The sequence below is a fragment of the Anopheles maculipalpis genome, chromosome 2RL, assembly GCF_943734695.1.
Source record: "Anopheles maculipalpis chromosome 2RL, idAnoMacuDA_375_x, whole genome shotgun sequence".
Lineage (NCBI taxonomy): Eukaryota > Metazoa > Arthropoda > Insecta > Diptera > Culicidae > Anopheles > Anopheles maculipalpis.
Window position 1 is genome coordinate 9,957,303 of NC_064871.1, and position 21,435 is coordinate 9,978,737.

The window sequence follows — 21,435 nt, forward strand, 5'->3', positions numbered from 1 at the left end:
CATTGCGTTTTTTTTTCGATGAGCCGGCGATGTGTTTCTAAGGAATTTTCAATCAATAAAACTTAACTGAGACGTGTCGTTTAACTTGCAAGTTACTTATGCTTAGGATGCACTTGAAAAACAAGCTTATTACAACGTTGTAATAATGGTTTACAAAACCCAAGTTCTAGTATTTTGTTTTGTTTTAAATAAGCTCTTTGAAAAGCTTGTGTAACTAGCACTCGCGCCTAGAAGTATGCAATGTGTATCACATATTGGTACACTCTTACGATGTCTTTCAAATTCTTCATCGAATGAAAATCGGAAACCAAACTCACCTTATTGTTGCGTAGTGTTACTTTGCCACCGCATTTGGCACAGCAGCGTATGTTGCAGTAGTGACAGATGTGCCCGATACCGTCCGCGAACTTTGTCTTGAGGCAGATGTGACACGTGGCTTCCAGCTCGACACCTGCCTTCTTCTGCTGTTCCGATTTCTGTCGGATCGAGTCGACGAGTGTCGCCACCTCGTCCTGTTTTCGTCTGTTGAAAGAAAGTGCATTACAAAAAAATGAATATTATTTTACAAATAATCTATTTACTTCAGCAAGTTTTTTCGTCATCATCATTAGTTGGTGAATCTTATAAAAATAAAACAAGCAAACTGCAAAATGGATTTTTAATTTGCGTCATGTGGTGCAGACTTTTTTCTATATCATCGCATCGCTGAAGTGATTATGACCGTGTGTGGCTTAGCTCATGCCAACGCACACAAAACACACGTTATCAATAATGAAGTTTTCCAATTGCTTTCAAATAACCTTACTTTTTTTCGGTCCACATCGTTGCCCGGAACGTATCTCGGAAAAGCGAAAAGGAAAATTTCATTTTTTGCATCATTTTTTACACGTCGGCCATCGATTGTTTATCAATTATCAATTCTAGCCGTCACTAAACGTATCCGACTGTGCACCAGCACAGCGTACAGCGTAATTACTTATGTATAATTTAACTGACCCTTTCCATTATTTAAAATTAACAACAGTGTTTACTACTGGTTTGCATAATCAACTCCATTTGTTGTGCTAAAAACTGTAATCCGTTTCCGCTTTACTTACCGCATTATCTCATTCTCCCGTTCCTCTTCCTGCTTCTGGCGCATCATCACACCTTCGATGATGGCCCGTTCCTCCTGCGTCAGGTGCGATAGATCGGGCATGTCGTCCATTTTGCTGTCGCTTGTTTATAGTACACCCCTTGATCCGTGAACTGTGGAGCTTGTTCGTTTTCTGTTTTGTTTTTGGTCGCCACTCGCACCTCGTTACTGTGGCACGGCTTATCCACTTGCCAGTACGAAGAGCGCGTACGAACTACCGTAAACACCTTGTTCGCACCTTTGTTTATCGATCTCGAAACATATTTTTGTCACGAACAAACAAATTTGATAATTTCTCTTTCGCTTGCATTGTCGTTTGCACACTTATCACAAATAACACATGGTGCGGTTGTACGGTTTATCTTTCACATTCACATATTGTTTTGTGTAACAGATACTTGCATCGAGTTTATTTATGCAAACTATTACACCGATTGCGTGGATATATGCAATGTGGTGTTATAGCACTTGGACAATGTTTCACTAGCACAGTAACACCGAGAGCACTAATCTTTTCTTCGCTACACAACTCATGTTCACTTCCCATTGTACGATCGATTTTAACGTTTTGTTACCCCTTTTGTGCACCAAGCCACCATCCACTAGCACACGCCACCGAACTGGCGACACTTTTTCTTCTTGCGAAACAAATCAGCAAACGACGGTTCGTCAACTGCGTGACCCATACCGTTCGTGGCGGCTAGATACCGGTTCGTCACTTGCAGCCCATCACTGGCATCAAGTTCACTGCTGTCCGGCCGGATGCAGCGGATCGCGATCACTCGTACGCGGCACAAGCTTCCGGCACACCGTGCTCGGTCGGGATGCACTGTGCACACTGGTTTGCCACGACGCCTAGAACCATCGTCGTCGTTATCGTCACCGTTGGCTACACTGGAGAATCGAATGTCGCGGTTGGTTTGGGTGAACATCTTCTCAACGGCAACGTCACTGATTTTGGTGGATTGCTGTTGTTGCTGCTGCCGTTGGCAATGGTGCTGATGGTGATGATGGTGCTGATGCTGCTGCTGCTACTGCGCAGCCCACCAGCCGATTACGAATGGGTGGTCTGTCCACCGCCAAAGCACGATGGAGGCTGCGGTGTGTTTTGCCAAAACGCACCACCACCACTGCCACCTTCTCAGGATGCACGATGCATGGCTAGAAGCGAGACGCAGGGTAGACGAGGCCCGATCGTTTGCATCATGAATGAGTTGTATTCGGTTTAGAAGTGTGTGAGTGTGCTTTTTTTTTTTGGTGAATCCTGGTGAACAAAGAAAACATCATTAGATTCAGCGTTTTTGATAGAGACATTATTGTTTCAAAGAAAAAACATATTTTTAAGCATCAGATTCGTATTCAAACCCAGATAATTGTAAAACACCAGGCGTCTCCATTTTTTGAATAAAAGACCAGGCGTCTCCATTTTTTGAATAAAAGACCAGGCGTCTCCACCATATGTGCACAATTTTGTAATTTATTTTTACAAATCCATACTGAATAGACATCTCAAAAACCATCTGAAAAATGCATTAGTTTACAAACAGTTCGTATGTTACATGCCGCGCCAAACTCCGTCCCACCATCGTTTGTTTTGTTCTGCTATGGGGATAAATTTCCATTCCCAGGATCGATCTCAAAAATGCTTCTCGTTTTTGCATTCGCATGCAACCATCATTGCTTCTTGGCTATCGTATCGTAACGCGCTCTACGTCACGAGCTTATCTTCAAGCCACGAACGTAACGGGCGTACGCTCACATGCAAACCACCAACCATTTCCTGTGCCCGCTAGTGTAAGTATATGCGTGAGTTACTGGCAAACACTTTTGCCGTTCAATAGTGCCCTTCAATGACATATCTCTCGTTTGTTGGTGGTCAACGTTGAACGGCTGAGAAGCTTTCTCTTCCACACACACACACACACGCACACACATACTCATACACTGTCGCAAAACGATTTTATTCGTGAGAACCGAATGGATGAGCAACAACAGCAAAAAAAAAAAAAAAGACGTTCCAAAACGCACCATCAAAAGCCCCTGTGCCAACGTTCCCACACTGCTTGACGCATTGTCAATTTGTGCTCCACACTTACTCTCTCATTCCTTCTCCTGATCCGTTCCCTTCTGCCCGCTTTGCCGCTCAGACACCACAGCTGGAGTGGCGGAGCAAATGCAAAGTCAATTTTCATTATCGGCGCATGCTCCGATGAACTGTGAAAAATGTGTAAGAGCGTGAAAGAGTACACTAGAATTACGTACTGAGAAGCACTCAGCCACGATGAGGATGAGTGAGCACTGGCAGAAAGCAGCGAGTCTGAGTTGCTAAATTACTCTGAGTGAAATGTTTCATTAACGGGAGGGGGGAAGAAGGGAGAGGGGCGAAGGGAGGGAGGTTATGAATTAAGACACTCACCCACGACGACATTCAGCCAATGTCGACTTTAACGGTGAGAGTGTTTGTGTTTGTGCGCGTGTATGAAGAAATCAAGCAGTGATAGGGTGAGATTATTAGTCTCACTAATAAATCTCATTATAGCGCTCCGTCTCAAAGTCGCAGCATTTTGAAGGGAAAGGATTCAGAACCAGGCTGGTTTGTTTTGGAGATTAATAAGTAATCTTCTTCGAATAAAATGTATTCTTTTTTCATACAACTTTAAAGCAGTTTTCTAGCGAAAGTAAGCTCTTCTTTCTCCCCACAAAAAATAAATAAAACAACTTACCTCAACTATTGTTCACCATTGCTTTGTCACGTTACGGAGGATATAGTTTTGATATGGTCTCCATTTTTTCCTCCCAAAATCACGCTGTTCTGCATCACCGCCCAAACGAACGCGCTGGTACATAGCGTTGTTGTCTTCTCGGCGGCACTCGGGCACTACAATTTTTCCCTTTTATCGGATGTGTTATGTGAAAATTCGTTGTAACACAAAACAAGTGATTACATTGGTTGCTTTAAACTTTTACATAAATGGCGCACTTTTTAGACATTTATTGCTATCATCCTTCTGATGTAGAAACCATATGGGTTGGATAAACGCACTGTACCTTCGGTGGTGTACCACAGTTGAATCATGCACCGGTTCTGATACGATTGCCACACACACACACACACACACACATAAACCGCACGCCCTCACGCTACTTCACTAATCGATTGTGTCGAACCGTACGCAACGCGGTTGCAGATTAATAGGCTGGGCCGTGCACATGGAGGGCGGCGTGTACGTGAATCGAACAGTTAGCGCTTGCTCGTACGCCAGTAAACACGCTCGTCAGCCATCGCGCGGTTCACTCACTTCACCATGATTAGCTGCAGTATCACCAGCGGTAGTGACACATTCACCACCAGCACTAGCAGCAGTGAATCGATGCATAACGCACACCATTGTAGCGAGCGAAACTACACCAGCTGGCGCTTCTTTGTTTGAGACACTTTCGGAAGATCGGATCCGTTTTGCTTAACCTTTTTGGGAGGTTAAATCATTCCACCGAGCTGCTACACTTCGACATCTGCATGCTTGATGCGTTCGAATCTCTGCCACTGAACACTTTTACTTGCATACCTGTGGATACGGTTAAAGGCTTGAGGTTAATTTAAAAGGGCTGAACAATATGCTTACTAAGTGATGTACTTGAAATACTTTATGGCAAATAAAATGAACACAAACTGGTGTAAGATAGTTCACACAACTTTTCACACCCACTCAAACATATGGAATGGCACTAGGAGTACAAAGACTTCGCTTTTCTGTTACCACATTCACACGGTTAGTTAAAACTTCCCTCATTAAAAGAATTTCCAGCTTCATCTAGAACTGCCTAATGCTTCTTCATTAAATTTCCTATGAATCCAACACAACGGCACTGCTCATCACCGTATGCATCCTCCAGTGATGCACTTTATAATCCACATCAGACACAACTCCGGATGATCCTTTAATCGTCTTCTACGGCACACGATGCATCTATACACTGGCGGATGGTTCCCCTTAGTCAAAGGCCACACTGATTCGCCCCACTTGGCTCACACACACACACCCATCATCTTACACGAACCTCCTCCAGCACACACCAACCAGTGAGAAAGGGTTGCATTCTGTGGAATCAATCCACGACTACTCTGCCCTAAGTCGGCAGACGATCCTTTGCTGCCTGGCACAACGCCGTTGACGACGAGGACGCGACAAGATGCACAATCAAGGCACAATCGATTGATTAGCTGTGTGTTTCACTTCACCACATGTGTAATGGTATACAATTTGCTCAACTCGCACTCTGCACGCACTTCCATGAATGTCCTTCCTATCCAGCGTTATCCTTTTGCTTGTGATAATAAGATTTTTATAAATAAAGGCGGGGGGGGGGGGATTTTTTCTGTTTTCACCTTTTTCAACACCGGGAACTACCTTTTTCACTATAAAAAAAAAAAAAAAAAACTGTTCCCATAATTTCGGTCCACCGAATCACTTTGTCCGATTTCGTAAGCAAAGCAAACAAACTCTCTACTCCTTCTCACTGCACAGTCGATTGTATGTGTATGTGTGTGTGTGTGCGTGGGTGTATGGGGGTAGGGGGGTGGCAACAAAACGTTTTAGTAACAGACGGGCGCACACGTCGCACTGTCGCACAGGTGCGTGCGACCGGTTTGTGGTGGTAGTGTAGTAATAAACCCGTTTCGCTAGTAGTATTGGTGGCAGCTGAGGCGTAACACTGCGAGTGGGACTAATAATTATGCTCAAGTGTTTGGTACTGGCTTCACGGACGTCACCGTCGTCTCTGTTGGGTTGTGTGGGCGGTAAGTGTGTGTGTGTGTGTGTATGCGTGTGTGGGTGGCATGGCACCGAACGGGGCAGCATCGGTATGCGTTGTGTGCGCGTGTGTAGAACGACGCTGGCAGAGGCAAACACGATAAGGATTACGCGGCGGCCGTGATAAGCTGTAACGAAAGAGGAAAACAAAACGTTAAAAAGACACACTTTAGAGGAAAATTCATTGCACGAGATAAAAAAAAAACAAATGGCGTTAGAAACATGGACATGGTGATGAGGGTCGTTCGTAGCCGTTTTATATAGTCGTCGTGTCGCGTTAGCGTGAGGCGTGTATGCGTATGCGTTACCACACGTCACAGTGACAATGAAGATAAGCTCAGCCATGCTCGCGTTTGGGGTCACCAACACCATAAATGTTGGGTGGGAAAACTCCGCACATCACGGTCACAGGGCGCGCGATTCATTTAGCGAGATACGGTGAGCAAGTGTCGTGGCAAATGTGGGTCAAAAGACAATTTTTAGACGCAACTGTCATCTTTGGTGGAGGTTTAAGTAACTTTAGCTTTGTATGGTTAACCCTCATAAAATCACCAAACTTAAAACCCCTACCCTATCCGCACACACACACACAAGCACGTATGCGGGAATCGTTTGTTTTGTTTGTTTGTGACACATTGGTCCTCTTGTTCAACGAAACCTCAAGCAAAGTGCTAAACCTCGATCGGCAACCACTAACGCATCGTAAACAATAGGAACTTATTCGTTGCTACCGAGCTGCATATGCTTCATGCAGTGTCCCTGGGTGGGGATTGGAGCATCTCTGAGGTAATTTATTACCTCACCAAACGTATACCCTCCGTTAGGTGGGTGCACACCGTTCGAAACCTCAATACCCATGATGATATCGATCCTAACGCTAACGCTCCTAACATCGGCCACAAATCTGATAACGCCCGTAAGGGTACGCGTGCAAGTGTTTGAGGGCATCACCTCTCATCGATGCGATATGATTTAATTTGTTAGATCTATAAGCCGGTTCGTCGAAGCGAAATCAACAATATGGTTGCGTGAACTTGGTACGACCCAGGCAGCAGGACGACCAGTGGACGATATGATGTGTCCTGTGTCTTTGTTTTTTTTTTTTTAACAGGATGGAGTCTCGATGGGGATCGAATCTGTACTCACCTTGAATCTATTAACCTTCTTCTTGCTCCCCATTTCGAAGCTTATTTTCTCTTTTCACAAGTCATGGACATGGAAGATAATGGCCGTCTTTGGGTTGGTTGTCAGCTCGTTCAGCAACTCTGACGCTTGCCTTATCGCCATTAGCATCCTTCTCTATGGGGAAGGACTTGTGGAAGATGTAGACCGGACATTAACGTGACACTAATTCCATCCTTAAGTGAATTTTCTACATTTAAACGCACACACACACACACGTAGATACGTTCCACATCCTTCGAAGCCTGTCAGCACTGGTAACATTCCTCATCTTCGGTATCTTCGGCTGCCTTTGCCCAGCAAGCAGGGACACACGATGTGCATCGAACAGGCATCAGCCCCGTGTTTGCTTGTGTATGTGTGTGTCTGTGTGTCCTGTGTTTGTTGCAACGATGAAAGCGAGTAGTCCTTCGAGGCACACAGGATAGGTTTTTGGAAGACGAGAGTAGAGCAGAGCGCTCACCGTACGCTCTCGTGACTCCGTCGACAGAGGTACGATGAGCATGTATGAGCAGGGAATTGCAACAATGGAAAAGAAAATTCACACGCACACACACACACATATACAGCTACATAAATACACAGGGGGTGAGGACACAGATAATACTCGCAGTTTGTCCTCTCTTTCTTGCTCTCTCGCACACATGAACACGAACGCGCGCACACTTTAACAGCAGATAGCAAAAGTGAGGAATCGAAATCGGAACCACGGGGGAAAGGGAAACGCTTCCCGCTCTCCCTATCCCTCACGTTACGAGGACACTCTCACTAGGTTCGTCCGCCCCGCAAAACAAAAAAAAAAAACATGCGTTTTGGTTTTACACTATTCCACCGTTGGCTATTCGCTTTTCTTTCCCCCTGGCCGTCCTGAGTCCAGGGTGCAGTGGAACACGATTTTTCTTTCTCCCAGGAGCCCTGCCCGTTTTCGACAAAAGGAAAGCGAAGAAAACCAGTTTTGCTTCTTCACCGCAGCTCGCGCGCCTGAGTGAATTCAGAGTTTTGAGGTCGCTTTTTGCTGGTCCCCGAATCCTGCTGCTTCGGTCACTTAGCAGCAGGATAGGTGATGTTGGTGCGCACTAGTGCGGAGAGGGACGGCGCTCTAGAGCAATCTGTTGGACTCCTCCTTCCTGCCACAGAGCGAACTGTAGCAGTAGCATATGCACTAGGTCACACACACCGAAGGGTCCCTTCCCAGTCCTTTCCTAGAGCATTTGGGCTCGTGAGGGCTCTAGGGGAAGGGAGAGAGAGCGAAACAGAGAGAGAGAAAGAGGGTAGGGAGCGAGCGGAGGCACAAATAGCAGCATAATGGCTCAAAATTTTCACTTCTTATCTTCCGCCCCGCTTCGCCCTTTCGCTAACCTGCAGTTTCCTGCAGGATGTGTGCGTGTGTGTGTGTGCGCTAGTGAGTTTGCAAAATTGCTCCACATTCCAGAACAACCACATTTTGTACAGATTTCCCCCATTGCGTTCCAGTGTTCCAGAGTAGGGTTTTTCTAGATTAAACACACGCACGCACGCTGAAATGCCACAAGAAAGTGGAAAGCTTTTGTCACGGGTACACTCAACTCTTAAACACCACTCCCCCCCCCCCCCCCCCCCCCTTCACATTATGGTCAGGTTTTTGTGTGTGGAGATATGGCACACACACACGAGCACTAACCATCCTGGGTAGGGGTTTTTCCTTTGCTTTTGGAAGGAAAAACCAACAGTACACGGGAACGAAATTAGCTTACGAAGCACACAGAAGCGATCCACACGGCACACGGATTCCAGGACACGTACCAGACAAGCAGCGAGGACGTTTTTTTTTCTTCTCTTCTGGGGACTATTCGGGAAGTAGAGAAGACTATTCAAAAACCCATTAACAAACACAGGAAATGCAGGAACCAACAAGGAACAAGAGCACTGAAAACTGGCGAACGCGAGACCGAAAACGCTTTTCTTTCCCGTCCCGTTACGGCTGTGACGAGTGAGTGGAAAATCGCGCTACCATGCACACACACCGAGGCTCCCGAAACGGGCTAGCGATTTTTACACTGCCACTCGCCCAAAATTCTCGTACCCCAAAAATTTTTGCTCGTGAGAGCGGGAGCGTACAAGCTCGTCGCACACATCCACACCGAGCTTTACGGGCATCTAATTTGATTCGAGATTCTCCGCTCCCGTCAGAGGTAAATTGCTGTGAGGGAGGAATCCAGTTTGTACGATATCGGTTTGAAAATGGCCGTTACGGAATACGGAGCACAGGTCCTGGGGAAGGATAATTCGGAAAGTGAAAATATTTAACATTAAACCAGTAAGAGATGGTTCATCGTAAAACCTAGTTAATTTAATGAGGTTTCCGTGCCATACTACTAATGTTGTAACTAATGTGATGCTTAGTTAAATTAATTTTTTTTTATATTTTCTTTTATACTAATTTAATTAGTATTTGGGAATATAATTTTCTAAATATGAATGGTAAGAAAATTAAATATCCGTGATGAAAAATATGTTTTTATATAAAATACTTTTGACCAGATAATCGATCGACTTTTTCCACTATGTCAATGAGACGAAATAGGATGAATCGATGAAATCCGCTACTCGATCGTGAGAAAAGTGCTCACTTTTTTTAAATTGCATGATTATCTCACCTCCACGAACTGCTCTTAGCGTTCCAGATTAGCCATTTCGGATCCTTTTTCTTTTCTTTTTCCAAATAAATGATGCTACAAAAAAACTCACGATATACCACAATTCCCACAGTATACATGTCATTTTATATTAGTCTTTTCTCAGTACAGAGCATTGATTACAACCAAACAATCAAATTCAAATGATACAACCTAACACTTTCGTTTTTGTTTCCTTTTCTCCTTAAAAGCTGCACTAAGTACGCTCTAAATTAGACGACTAAAACACTCATCGCTTGAACGTATATATTCAGAACAAAACCCGATCGGACTAGTTAACGCACGAAACAACTACACTCCCGGGGAGGGTGAAATGTTTCAAAAATTTAACTAAATCAAGAACAAACCCAGACTATTGAATCTCTACGCAAGCTGACCAAGTTTTGTCAGAGTTACTGGTACCGTTCTCTATCAACTATGTTACCTTTCAACCATCTCAGTTGAGGCTGTTTTCAGTCGCACCGGTTAAAAACAATATTGCAATCTCAGAATTGTGTGATAAATGTTTTATCTTCTTCTTGCGGGCTAACCTAACGTACGGATTATGCTAATCGTTTACGAGCTATACCAATGGGACAGTACATTGGGGTGTGGAATTAGCGTTTGCTTGCTTGTTTGTTATACACTACAACGCTGCTATACGCTGCTGGTAGAGTGTACCGTGAAAACCGGGTACACGTACCTCTGTACCGCAGCAAATCGAATGTTTGACCAGAGAGAGTCACGATGTATTTGCTAAAAGCTAAACGTGCTAAACTGAACTACAACTACTGATGGCATCCGCTTCAGAGGTGGACCATTCGTGGTGGTCGTGTACGTAATAATAACGTACCATATGCGTGGTGTGCACTAGCAGTAACTGTTTGTATTTGTGTATGTGTGTCTTTGTTCCAGTCCAAACGACATCACCCAGATGTCGTTTGGACCACAATTAGAACCAAACGATGGACGATGGACGGAGTGAAGACCGATCGTTGAATGGTTAAATTGATGGCAAATCGAATTGCAACAAGATTTAGATAAATTTAAAGCATTTCTGTTTGTCGTGTGGTATTCGCGTTTTGAACAGGATCGAATCAGCTCGGTACTGGGTGTTGAGTAGGGGTGTGTAGCCGAACACCTGGAATGAGTAATGAAAGAAACAGAATAAATTACAGTAAACATGGAAAAATGGAAATATACATTCAAAAACCAATCGAAATCAAGCAAGCTGCTAAATTACAACAAACGTACAAGAATTCCGTTAGGCTACGAAGCACGCTTAGTGATGAATTCTTCCGAAATGAACCACGAAAACCAACGGAACAAACGAAACAGGAAGCATAGCGATGTGGGGAAGAAAAGGGACACAAAAAAGTCACGATTCCCCAGCGAAGGGCACGATGTGATGTTTGTCGGTGTTTTCGATCAAAATTCCAAACAATTGCATCTAAAGCCGAGAGCTCCGAAGAGATCTTCGGCAGGCACTATAAAGGTGGAAGCATTTAAAAGTAAAAGTACTTCCAGCCTACCCAGGAAAACACTTCAAGAAGCTATCCAAGATGATCCAACACTCGCCCCGGAAAAGATTCGAAAGAAAAGCAAGACTTCTCAGCCAGACACGGAACCCACTAACAATGTTGAGACCCGGCACGAGAAGCTTATGAACAACTGTACACCGTCCACATCAAGATCTTCGCCAAGCAGCGATCGTACTTACTTCGATTTCTATTCTTAGGACGCAAAAAAACTCGTTAAATAAAAACCGACCTCCGATTCCCGTTAGCCTACCTTGGTAAAGAAATTGATGCACTTATGTCGCTCTTGGAAATGGGTATCGTCCTCACTGAGCGACACCGGACACACCGGACACCGGAAGGTCCAGCGCGATGTTACCTTTACCGGTGGTTTGCGTGTTACGTGCGATACGAGAAAATTCATCGCAATATCCTCACAGTTCATGTACTCGTCCACCTTGTCCCGGATCGCTTGGGGCAGCGTGTACGTGTACAGGTACGTGTAGTACTTGTGTATGAAGGCGGCTCCGGTCAGCACCATGCTCAGCTCGCAGCTGTAGTTTGAATTGTAATTCCACGAATCGAGCGTATTCACGTCCCACGCGTGAAATCGACCCGGGAACCCAACCACACGGTCCCGATGCTCACGCCAAACACGAAAACCGAACAAAATCTCGTCATGCCGTAGGTGTGCATCGTCATCGACCGATAGTACCGCTTCCGTTTCGATCGCATCGAACGGTAGGAAGCGATTGTTGAGTGAATTGCGCGGTGCACGAACGACGTGCACCGGCACACCTATGTCTGGCCAGCGGAGATCTTCTAGCGGAGGTTTCGGTGAGTTCCAGACGACAATCACCTTGTGCAGGTATGGCAGTCCGTACAGACGGCTCAGCGAGTCCATCAGCACCTGTTCCCGCTCGTACGTCAGCATGACGATTGTGAACTGTTCCCGCGGATAGTTGCCACCGAGCGATTCCCCAAATTCTTTACCCGTACCACCCGCACCCTTCCCGATCGGACGGAAGCCCATGTGCGAGCCGATAAATTTCGCATCCGACGGTAGGACGGGATCGAACGGCAGTTGCGGATAGAGCGAAAACGGATCGGCCCAATCGTTCCACATTTCGCGTGACTGTACAAGCGTTGCCGTGTAGTTACGCCGGAACGCTGGACTTGGGTACGGTGGCTCAATAGGTCCGAGCGATTCCTCCGGTTCGGTGTCAATGACGGGGTCGGATTTTAGCGGGACAAAGGATGCATTGAACACACTGTGCGCTACGACCGAGGGTACGGGTTTGGGTGGAATTCCGAGTCGATTGCGCAGACTTGCTACGATCGTATCGACGGTCGATTGTACCGAGCTCAGGTAGCGTTCCCACACCAACCGACCCTGGCGACGCATCATCAGCAAATCGGCATCCGGAATAGCACGAAGCAGAAAGTGTAACTCGGTGATGCGAGCTTTCGGCAACGAAATCACCACACGCCTCCAGTCGATCGTTTCTGCGTACGGTAGCTGTACCTGGTCACCTCCTAGTACCAGTGGAATCGCTCCCGCTCGTAGTGCTTCGTACAGGCGTGCCTGCAGCAACGTGGAGCTCGTACTTCCTCCCCCGGGCGCTAGCAGGAGCGCAAAGGTTGATTCCTTCAGTACGGACTTCCGCGAGTTATCCGTCCCGCAGAGTGACCAATCGCGCAAACCCGACGGACTGCGCTGCTCCGTTGCCGGTACACACTCAAACTGTAGCATGAAGTAATCCTGCGTCCTACCCGAGGACATTTCCTTCAGATGCTCGATAATGAACTCATCCACCGTGTCGCTTTCCGTGTCGTCTGTGCCGTGCGGTCCGGCCACACCCAACGATCCATTTTGACCGTGCAGTTCACCCTGAAAGCTTAACAGATACTTCCGCCGGGCCGGTAGCATTGGGGCACACTCCTGCCAAACGTCTCCACCGGGCGGTCCTAGGATCGGTGGTGCAATCAGATCAAATCCGACGCGAAATTGACTTTCCTCGAAGCTCGATTGCACCAACATGGCGCGACCCGTGTCCATTGTGCGTCCCTGTAGCATATTACCCGTCCCTGGGCCTATCTCTCGGCGAGCAAAATTCAACAGCACATGATTCCGACCATCACCGCCCCAGTACGGTAGCAGCCGAAGCCGGGTAACATTGAGACTCGATTGTTGCGTAGTGCTAGTAGACTCAGCTAACGTCCTGTCCGATCCACCCTGGGCCGTGTTGTAGCGATTGTTCTTCAGTACTTCGTGCTCGGAAAGTGCTTCCCCGACAAGTACGAGGAATACGCACGCTTTCTTCGGATCCGTTGTAAGGTGAGCATTGTACCCGAGCGTTTGTTTGATGGTGGTCTTTAGAAATCCATCAATATCGAATCCCTCGCTCACAACCGATGTCGTGTCCGGATCGTACAGATACACCGGAAACCCGGACGTCAGACTGCAGCGTGAGTGATCAAAACAGGTGCTCATTTTACACGCCCGACTCTGTTCGGCACCGAGCGGTCGCATCTCGGTTGGCAGTGTGTCAGAAAAGAGAGCTCTCGGAAGTGCCAGTTCCGGTGTGTTGCGTAGGACCGCTTCACGTTGCGCTACCTGCGCCTGTTCGACAGAAATCTTCAACCGATCCAGCTCCGTCTGCTGGCGGGCAAGTTCCTGCTTGAGTTCGTCAATCTTCTGATTGTACAGCCCGATGTCCGACTGTAGCTTCTGGCGGCGGGATTCAAGATCACGCAGTTCTAGCGACACCGTACCCTTCATGCGCAGCATTTCGTCAATGCGTAGCTTCAGATCGGCTGCCTTCATTGGACTCACGTCCTCGAACGTGAAAAGCTGCGATCGTGTCCGATGGATGTCGTTGTGCTGGACGCTTGATTCCTCGTGCACGAGTAGATTGTAGAGCACGAATGGTAAAGTTAGGGAACAAACCACCACGACTAGCACCACTCGGTACAGCTTCATGTGCTTCAGCCAGTGACATACGGCTGCGGTACCAGATGGACCGCTTCCGTTGCCTCCGAGCGTGTCGTAGCTGTTCATGTTGAAGCAGAATCAGCTAATCGTTGTCGTTGTTGGACAGTTATCGCATTGTTTGTGGAATTAAGTTGGAGTACGAGCTGAAGTACCCTAAGTAGCGCTGGAGTCGTTTGCACGGGGAATATTCACACCACTGTAAAAATGGCACAGTTAACAAGGGACAAGTTTGGGAAAACACTTTACGTAGAAACTATTTTACAACACAATTTTATGGTAAAAACATATTCTTAGCGCTTCTTCGCATGATTCGTACAAATGGGTGAGAAGAAGGTTTTGTTTTTCCTTGTTGACAGTTGGAGCAATGTTGACAAAATAATTGGCACATTGAGCTTCTGTTTGGTTATTTATATTGAACTTTGTAAAAAAATAATATCTTTGCTCTGCAAAAATATAGAAAATTTCAAAAATAAATATTAAAATTAGTTTTTTCAAAGTTATAATCGTTTCAATAAAGTCCACGATTATTATAGTGCATTCTGGTAGAGGACAACAATGGTGCAAAGAAAATGTTGCCATAGCTTATATAATTCTATTTGTGATTAACTGGTAAGCTTGGACCTGTATTGAAGAGGTTTGCAAAATTATGCAAAACCGAAAACTAAAATATTTTTTTAAATGCAAAACATAGTTTCTGCTTTGAACGGCCTTTTCAAGGACCGTGTCATCCAAGCGATCGTTCTTGATTATTTATTAATCGTATCTGACAGTTCTGCTCTAGAAAGAAATATTTGTAGCATTAAAAATATTTGTACTGTTTTTTGCATTATTCTATCAATGTTCATTGAATTATAAGAAATTTTAATATCTTATTAAGTACATATTGTGTGACGCAAAAGAAATACGGTGTCTCATGCCGATGACCGCTGGATCAACTTTAGTGCAACGGCCTTTTCACAGTTGGCAGCCGATTCGAAATCAAACCGACTGACAGACGATACAAAATAAAATAAACCGCACTTTTGCCTTCAGGGCGGTTTACCTTTACGATCTCTGTACGCTTTTGTTACATTGCCTTTGTGTGCCCTTTTTCGTAGCCATTAAGCTTCTCAAGTGGACGCTAAACTGTTCCGGCATGTGATGTTTTATTCCTGTTTTTTTTTGTTTAGAACAAATTACCATGCTAAAGCTGAGTAGAGAAGCTTGCGGTAAGAAGTGAAGCCTACCCTGGCAGAAACATTCTCAAGCATCTACAGGAGTGTTGGTAGACTAGAAGAAAGTTTGAGTGGCCTTTCCGTACGTGGCAGGTACGATGACGGATGTAGAAGAAACTACCAAGGTACGACTGGATCAGGAAATTGCTTGCCGGCTGCAGGATGAACATCCCGAACAGTTTATTACGTTGGTACGGATGCACCTGTCGTTTGAACTGGATCTCAACACCGACACGGAGTGAGTAGTTGACTGCAATCGCGGCTGGAAATGAAGTGGTGATGCCTTTCCTTTATACCGTTTGGCCGGTTTCCTCCCACAGAAACGATCCAGCCGGATTAGATAAACAGAAGCTGAAGAAATGGAAAGGCTTTCATAAGAAGGCGAAGGGTTGTACATCGGCCAAAGTGACCTCGCCAGAAACGGCAAAAGCAGCACTGACGAGGGCAAACATCGATGATCTGAAACAGCTTATTGCATTTCTGGAGCAGGAAGAAAGTATGTATCCTATTCTCTCCTCGATTCAGTGCGATTCCATACGTTCATTTTCGTTTTCTAGACATCTCACAGGAAGGAATATTCCGCAAAACCGGCTCGCTAACACGCCAGAATGAGCTAAAAAACTTGCTCTTGCAAGGCAACATGTTACCGTTGGACGAAACCGGCTACACAGCGCACGATTGTGCTAGCGTGTTGAAGAGTTTCCTTGCCGATCTGCCGGAACCACTGCTCACCGAGCTTTACTACCCAGCGTACTGCCAGGTGGCCGATCTGTTCCATTCTAAGGAATCCTCTCAAGCGTCACGCGGTGAAGATCGCTTACTAAACGCACTTCAACTGTTGTTGCTTCTTCTTCCGGAAGAGAATAACATTCTTCTCCGGCTCATTATTGAACTGCTGCATCGCACAATTCAGCACGAAGCGACCAACAAGATGTCGGCCGTGAATCTGGCCACTCTCTTCACACCGCACCTAATCTGTCCGCGCAAACAATCGCCAGAGGCACTGCACACGACGGCTCAGCATATGTCCGGTATCGTAGGTTTTATGATCAAAACTGGCGCTCGCTTGTTTCACATCCCGCCGAAGCTGGCCACCGATATACGGGCCTACTTTGTGGAGCAGCGACGTCGTAAAACCATGTCCCCGGAGCACATACTGAACGAATCGACCACATCGGACTCGGTAGCTAATACTGTGTACACGTTCGTGGATCGCGAAAAGACGGCTGAAGCGCACATAATGAACTCTACCGACACGGCACTGGCCCAGCTGTACGCTCACATCCAGAGTTTGCCCGAGTCATCGAAGAAAAAGAAGCTGGTGAGCAAGTTTAACCGCCAGAATGGGTACGGTACACCGTTGCAGGTGTTGATGCAGCGGGAGAAGAATGGTTCGGGTGGACCTGGACCCGGAAGTGGCGGTGGATTAAAGTATCCACGGTCGATAAGCGATTCCATTAAGCGGCACATATTCCACAAATCACTCATGTCGAGGACACCGAAGCAAAGGCCGGGCAGTGGAAGCCAAACTCCGACCACATTTCAGGTAGGTACGGTGTTTGGGGGGCTCCCGGACTTTGTTTGTGTTTTGTTTTTATTCGTTATTTCATCACTAACCGCATTGTTTGTCCGTTTGCTGTTTGCTCGTGCCAAAAATCTACCACAAAACTTTATTCTTCCATCCATTAATCCTCTAACACTTTCTCATAATGCTTAACACACAAACTCTAACCAACTTTTAAATAGACCCCGAGTGGAACGAGCTATGGCAGCGGTGGTCCAAGGCAGCGCGTTCTTTTCCAAAGTCCTGTCTCCTCGTCCGACTCACCGTCCAGTGTTGGTTCGCCAGCATGCATTAAGCGTTGCTCCTCGGTATCGTCCTCTTCCTCGTCGCTTTCCTCGATGTCATCCCATTCATCGGGTAACGCCAATGCCGGCTTCCTGACCCGAACGAGTAGCACTGAGAGTAGCTGCAGTACTTCTAGCTCGTTGGAGCAAAAATCCATGCCAAGCCGGGCAACGGATGTATCGAAAAGTATCGAAACCCTTAAACGAAGGTCATCCGGTGAGTTAGGGGACGAGAAAATATCCGCCGAGCAACACTGTGCAAGCATTGAGAACAATTCGGACACTTGTTCGGACCATAAACGAAGTAGAGTTGAGGAACAGCTAGATCACCCGATCGGGCGATCGAAATCAGCACTGATGGTACGCTTTGGTGCGGAAACGGTTGCCGGTTGCAATCTGATCGAGGACAGCGAACCACCTCCACCGGAGGATGATGAAGATTTTGTAGAGCAGGAAGACGACGATATCGATGGGAGCGAAAACGAGGATGAGGAAGAGTTTTCCCATGACGGACACCTACTGTTAGCCGGTGGCGATGGGAATCAGGATGGCGAGGAAGAGGAGGATGGTTTCGAGGATAGTGAGCGAATACTGAGCGATACCGAGGAGGATCGGTACGGTTCATCGATGTTGGGTGACACTCGCTCCCGGTACCGTTCGGAACCAAATCTCAGCGCTATCGGCTATCAGCATCGACGCGGCCATCTGGATAAAACCCGGTTGAACGAAGAACTTCCCCGGCTGAAATCAGATTTAAGCACCGAAAGCACGGAAATCGATGGCAAATCGCGGACAGCAACACCAGGAGGCGGTGGAAGTTCTTCGACCAAGCAGCGTATCAGTTTCTTCAAGAACAAACTAATAAAGGGTGTGTCGATGGGCAATTTGCGTTTCCCTTTCGGTGGTGATGCTAGCAAGGGAAGCAAAAAAAGTATCAACCGATCGGTTGAACTGTTAGCTCGAACGGGCGGCGGGACAAAGCGATCGAACAAAGTAACTGCAGCAATGGTTCGGAATGAAAGTTTTGCGGATTGTAGCATTCTTCCTACGCAACGATCAGCTGTTCCGAATACGTCCACCGTGCCCGATTCAAACTCGGTACATGCGACCGTTAGCTGGACGGCCAGCTGTCTTACCAGTACGCCCGGACCGGCACAACTCATGAGCGGGCGCAATTCAATGTCTCCCATCACGAAAAGTACTCAAAGGATGCCAAAATCGATGCAGGTATGTAGCCGTTAATCCATTTCACACGCTTTTTTTTAACCAAAACGCTCCTGACGCCTTGTGGATTAAAATTGAAGGATATTTTTTAAACTGGAAATTTTAAATCTAATGCTTATCGCTTATTGTTTGTGCATAAAAATATGGTGGTGGCTGACATGCTTTGCTTACGCTTTTTTTTTTTTGTTTTTAAAACATCAAAATTATTTTAACCACTTTTGCATCGAATTTCGAACCGTAAACCGAATTATTTTTGAATTTAAATTTGATCCGAAACCGAAGGTGGGAGGCGGGCTTTTTTTTCGAATACATGTTAATTAGTAAATTAATTCCATCGTTTTAATGTCCTTCCATTGCATTCATAGGAATCGATCATGACACCACGATCGCGCAAACCAGTCATGCTGCTGGCCATGGCGAATGCAAGCGAACAGCAACAACTCTCGACTACTTGTGCCAGCTTCTCAAGCTTGAAAGAGGAAGATGAAGAAATGGACCTCGAACCGCCGGTAGGAGTTTCTGCGCTAACCGGTGGCAACAATGTGGCCACACCATCAAGCTACGATCGAAACATCAAGCAGCTAATTAACGACACAGGACTACCATCGATCAGCAACGAAGTGGGTCTGCCACCGATATCCACCCATTTCCCAGCGAAAGGTAACATTGATCCTGATTGTGTGGTTGTTCATGGTGGTGGTGATGTTGCTGAAGGAGACCAACCGTCTAGCTCTTTGACGAGTCCCTTTCGGTAAGGGTTTATTTGTCATACAGTTTTGCTCTTGCTTTCCTGCATGACTTATTCATGGTTGTTTGCTTTTCAGACATTATCTGCTCAGTCGCGGTTTGATGCCGGCAGAAAGTCCGGCCGACTTATCGTTCGCCAGCCAGTCGGATGATTTTGAATCATCGACAGAAATTCTCGACCAACTCAGCGAGTCTAAGATGAGCGAAAGTTTGCTGTACTGTATGGACGGCAACGAACCAAAGGAAAGTAATACGAAACGGACAGCACCGCTTCACCGATTACCCGAGCGGGTTGATTCCGATCTGGACGAAACGGCTCTTTAACAGGGAATCAGATTTCCACAAAAGAAAAAAAAAACAATGAGGGGAGAGAGAGAGAGACCGAATCCGTGTTAACCAGAGAGTCAAACAGTCAATCAAAATTTTAACTTTTTTTCTCCTATGTATGCAAGCGAAGGAGACGTAGCAAGCCTACAGATAAACAGATGAAAGGCGGGGCAAGTAATTGCTTCTTAAATTACATTGTAATTTACTATATTAGATTTGTAATGGACGCGTACGGAGTCTGTCAAAAAGTGGTATAATCGGTATGGTAAAAGGACTATATACCTCCGATACAATGCAAGCCTGCAAGTATCACACGATCAAGCGACAAGATCATTCCGGACAAACAAAGAATACTTAACTGCGCGTATTTTTGTGTGTTAAATCCAGTATGATACTCAGTGTTTTCAAGTGCCACGACCTACTTCTACAAGCATGGACAATACACTTGCTACAAGATATATGTTGTAAAGAAATCATATCAATTACTTATTAGTATATGTGTAAATGTAAGACAAGTGCTTCTATATTCCGTTTACTCTGCGCGCAATAATCAGTGACCAATACATGCACACGAAGAAAGATGTATCTTTACGTATACTTTCCGAATAAAACAACGCCACACCTTTGAATTAGACCTTTAGATGATATTTTAAAGTAAAAGTAAAAATTGCTTCACATTCTCAGCTGTATCATCGTACCGGCAGTCGTGTTTGTTAAAACAAATAGGACAACACTAAAACTCATCCTGCGCCAGCTCTGAGTTCATGTTTAACCCTCGCTCCTTCAGTGCTTTCGCGACCAGTCGATGCTTTTCCTGTCGTGCTTCCTGTTCCCGTCGTTGCGCATCCAGGATGTCGTCGACGGAGATTTCCCTCAGCGGTAAGTTACTTTCCTTCTCGCGGTCCTGAAGTGAGTGAACAACATTTTCTTTCTTAACAAACGACAACTATCGGTGGATTCTCTTCGCAATACGACTTACGATCTCTCCCAGCAATACTACGTTCTCACCGCGGATGATCACTACACCGCGCTGAATATCGCCATACTCATTGCCGACGTGTATCCTTTCAATAGTACGGTGAAGCACCAGATTTGCGAACTGATCCACGCTTCGCAGATACCCGATTAAAGTGCGCCCATCGTGCAGCAGTACCATCAATTTTTCTACAACGGTGAGAAAGAGATTTAATTTTGATGTTGATGCTGCTGTGGAAAATGAAGATTCTTTTACTCACTATCAACTTCATACAGCATATGCGCGGTACCGAATAGTGGATTATCCATCGTGTAGGAATGCGACAAAGGTGGCCGATGCCACGAGAGAGAACTAGCGAGGAAAGTAAACAATTTCACACCGGTAATATCTACTGAAAACGGAGAAAACGCACAGAAACAAGATTTTGAGAATGGCAGGAGTGTTGTTGTAAACAAAGCAGCGGTTTCTTTTGACGTTTTGACTCCGGTTCCCCCGTGAAAATTCTACCGTAATTGAATACCAATACATTTTTTTTTGGTTTTTAGTTTATCGTTAATTGTTTTGAAGTTGAAATTATTTATTGCTATTTTATATAAAATAAGGTGAATTGTATTTTATGATTATTAAATTCCTTAACACAACCAGCAGCACCAACAAAAAGGCCTATTTTCTACGAGTAGCTGTCAAACAAAAGGCGTTTTCTTGTTGTTGATATACGGATTGCGCGCTAGCCTGGCAAAGAACCCGGTTCGTCTGCACAAACTACACAAAATTTAGTTGACTTCTGCTCTAATCCCGTCTCAAT

The 21,435-nt window shown here is 45.8% G+C and overlaps 6 protein-coding genes across 9 annotated transcripts in view; 3 read left to right on the plus strand and 3 right to left on the minus strand.

The window, feature by feature from the left end:
• Window positions 1–1,215, minus strand: part of LOC126556569 (regulating synaptic membrane exocytosis protein 2) — a 35,983-nt gene extending 34,768 nt beyond the window's left edge. For all 3 annotated transcript variants that reach the window (XM_050211883.1, XM_050211880.1, XM_050211882.1), the window contains exons 1-2: window positions 1,098–1,215; window positions 318–522 (exon numbers count right to left, since the gene is read on the minus strand). In XM_050211883.1, the coding sequence (XP_050067840.1) occupies window positions 318–522; window positions 1,098–1,207 (315 nt within the window). In that variant the 5' untranslated portion in view covers window positions 1,208–1,215. The remainder of the gene's footprint in view (window positions 1–317; window positions 523–1,097) is intronic.
• Window positions 1–21,435, plus strand: part of LOC126557054 (nuclear pore complex protein Nup107) — a 408,812-nt gene that overhangs the window by 384,540 nt on the left and 2,837 nt on the right. The window lies entirely within an intron of this gene.
• Window positions 1–21,435, plus strand: part of LOC126559365 (AP-2 complex subunit sigma) — a 576,875-nt gene that overhangs the window by 332,170 nt on the left and 223,270 nt on the right. The window lies entirely within an intron of this gene.
• LOC126556955 (exostosin-3) lies at window positions 10,806–14,364 on the minus strand. Its single transcript, XM_050212535.1, has 2 exons — window positions 11,574–14,364; window positions 10,806–10,923 (listed from the first exon to the last, which is right to left on the minus strand). The coding sequence occupies exons 1-2, from the start codon at window positions 14,358–14,360 to the stop codon at window positions 10,819–10,821; spliced, it is 2,892 nt and encodes a 963-aa protein (XP_050068492.1). The 5' UTR covers window positions 14,361–14,364; the 3' UTR covers window positions 10,806–10,818.
• LOC126556875 (uncharacterized) lies at window positions 15,556–19,671 on the plus strand. Its single transcript, XM_050212420.1, has 6 exons — window positions 15,556–15,746; window positions 15,829–16,004; window positions 16,066–17,054; window positions 17,255–18,583; window positions 18,946–19,331; window positions 19,405–19,671. Exons 1-6 carry the CDS (start codon window positions 15,607–15,609, stop codon window positions 19,649–19,651), a joined length of 3,267 nt encoding a protein of 1,088 aa, XP_050068377.1. The 5' UTR covers window positions 15,556–15,606; the 3' UTR covers window positions 19,652–19,671.
• LOC126559394 (U6 snRNA-associated Sm-like protein LSm1) lies at window positions 20,286–20,973 on the minus strand. Its single transcript, XM_050215547.1, has 3 exons — window positions 20,890–20,973; window positions 20,634–20,818; window positions 20,286–20,558 (listed from the first exon to the last, which is right to left on the minus strand). Exons 1-3 carry the CDS (start codon window positions 20,936–20,938, stop codon window positions 20,388–20,390), a joined length of 405 nt encoding a protein of 134 aa, XP_050071504.1. The 5' UTR covers window positions 20,939–20,973; the 3' UTR covers window positions 20,286–20,387.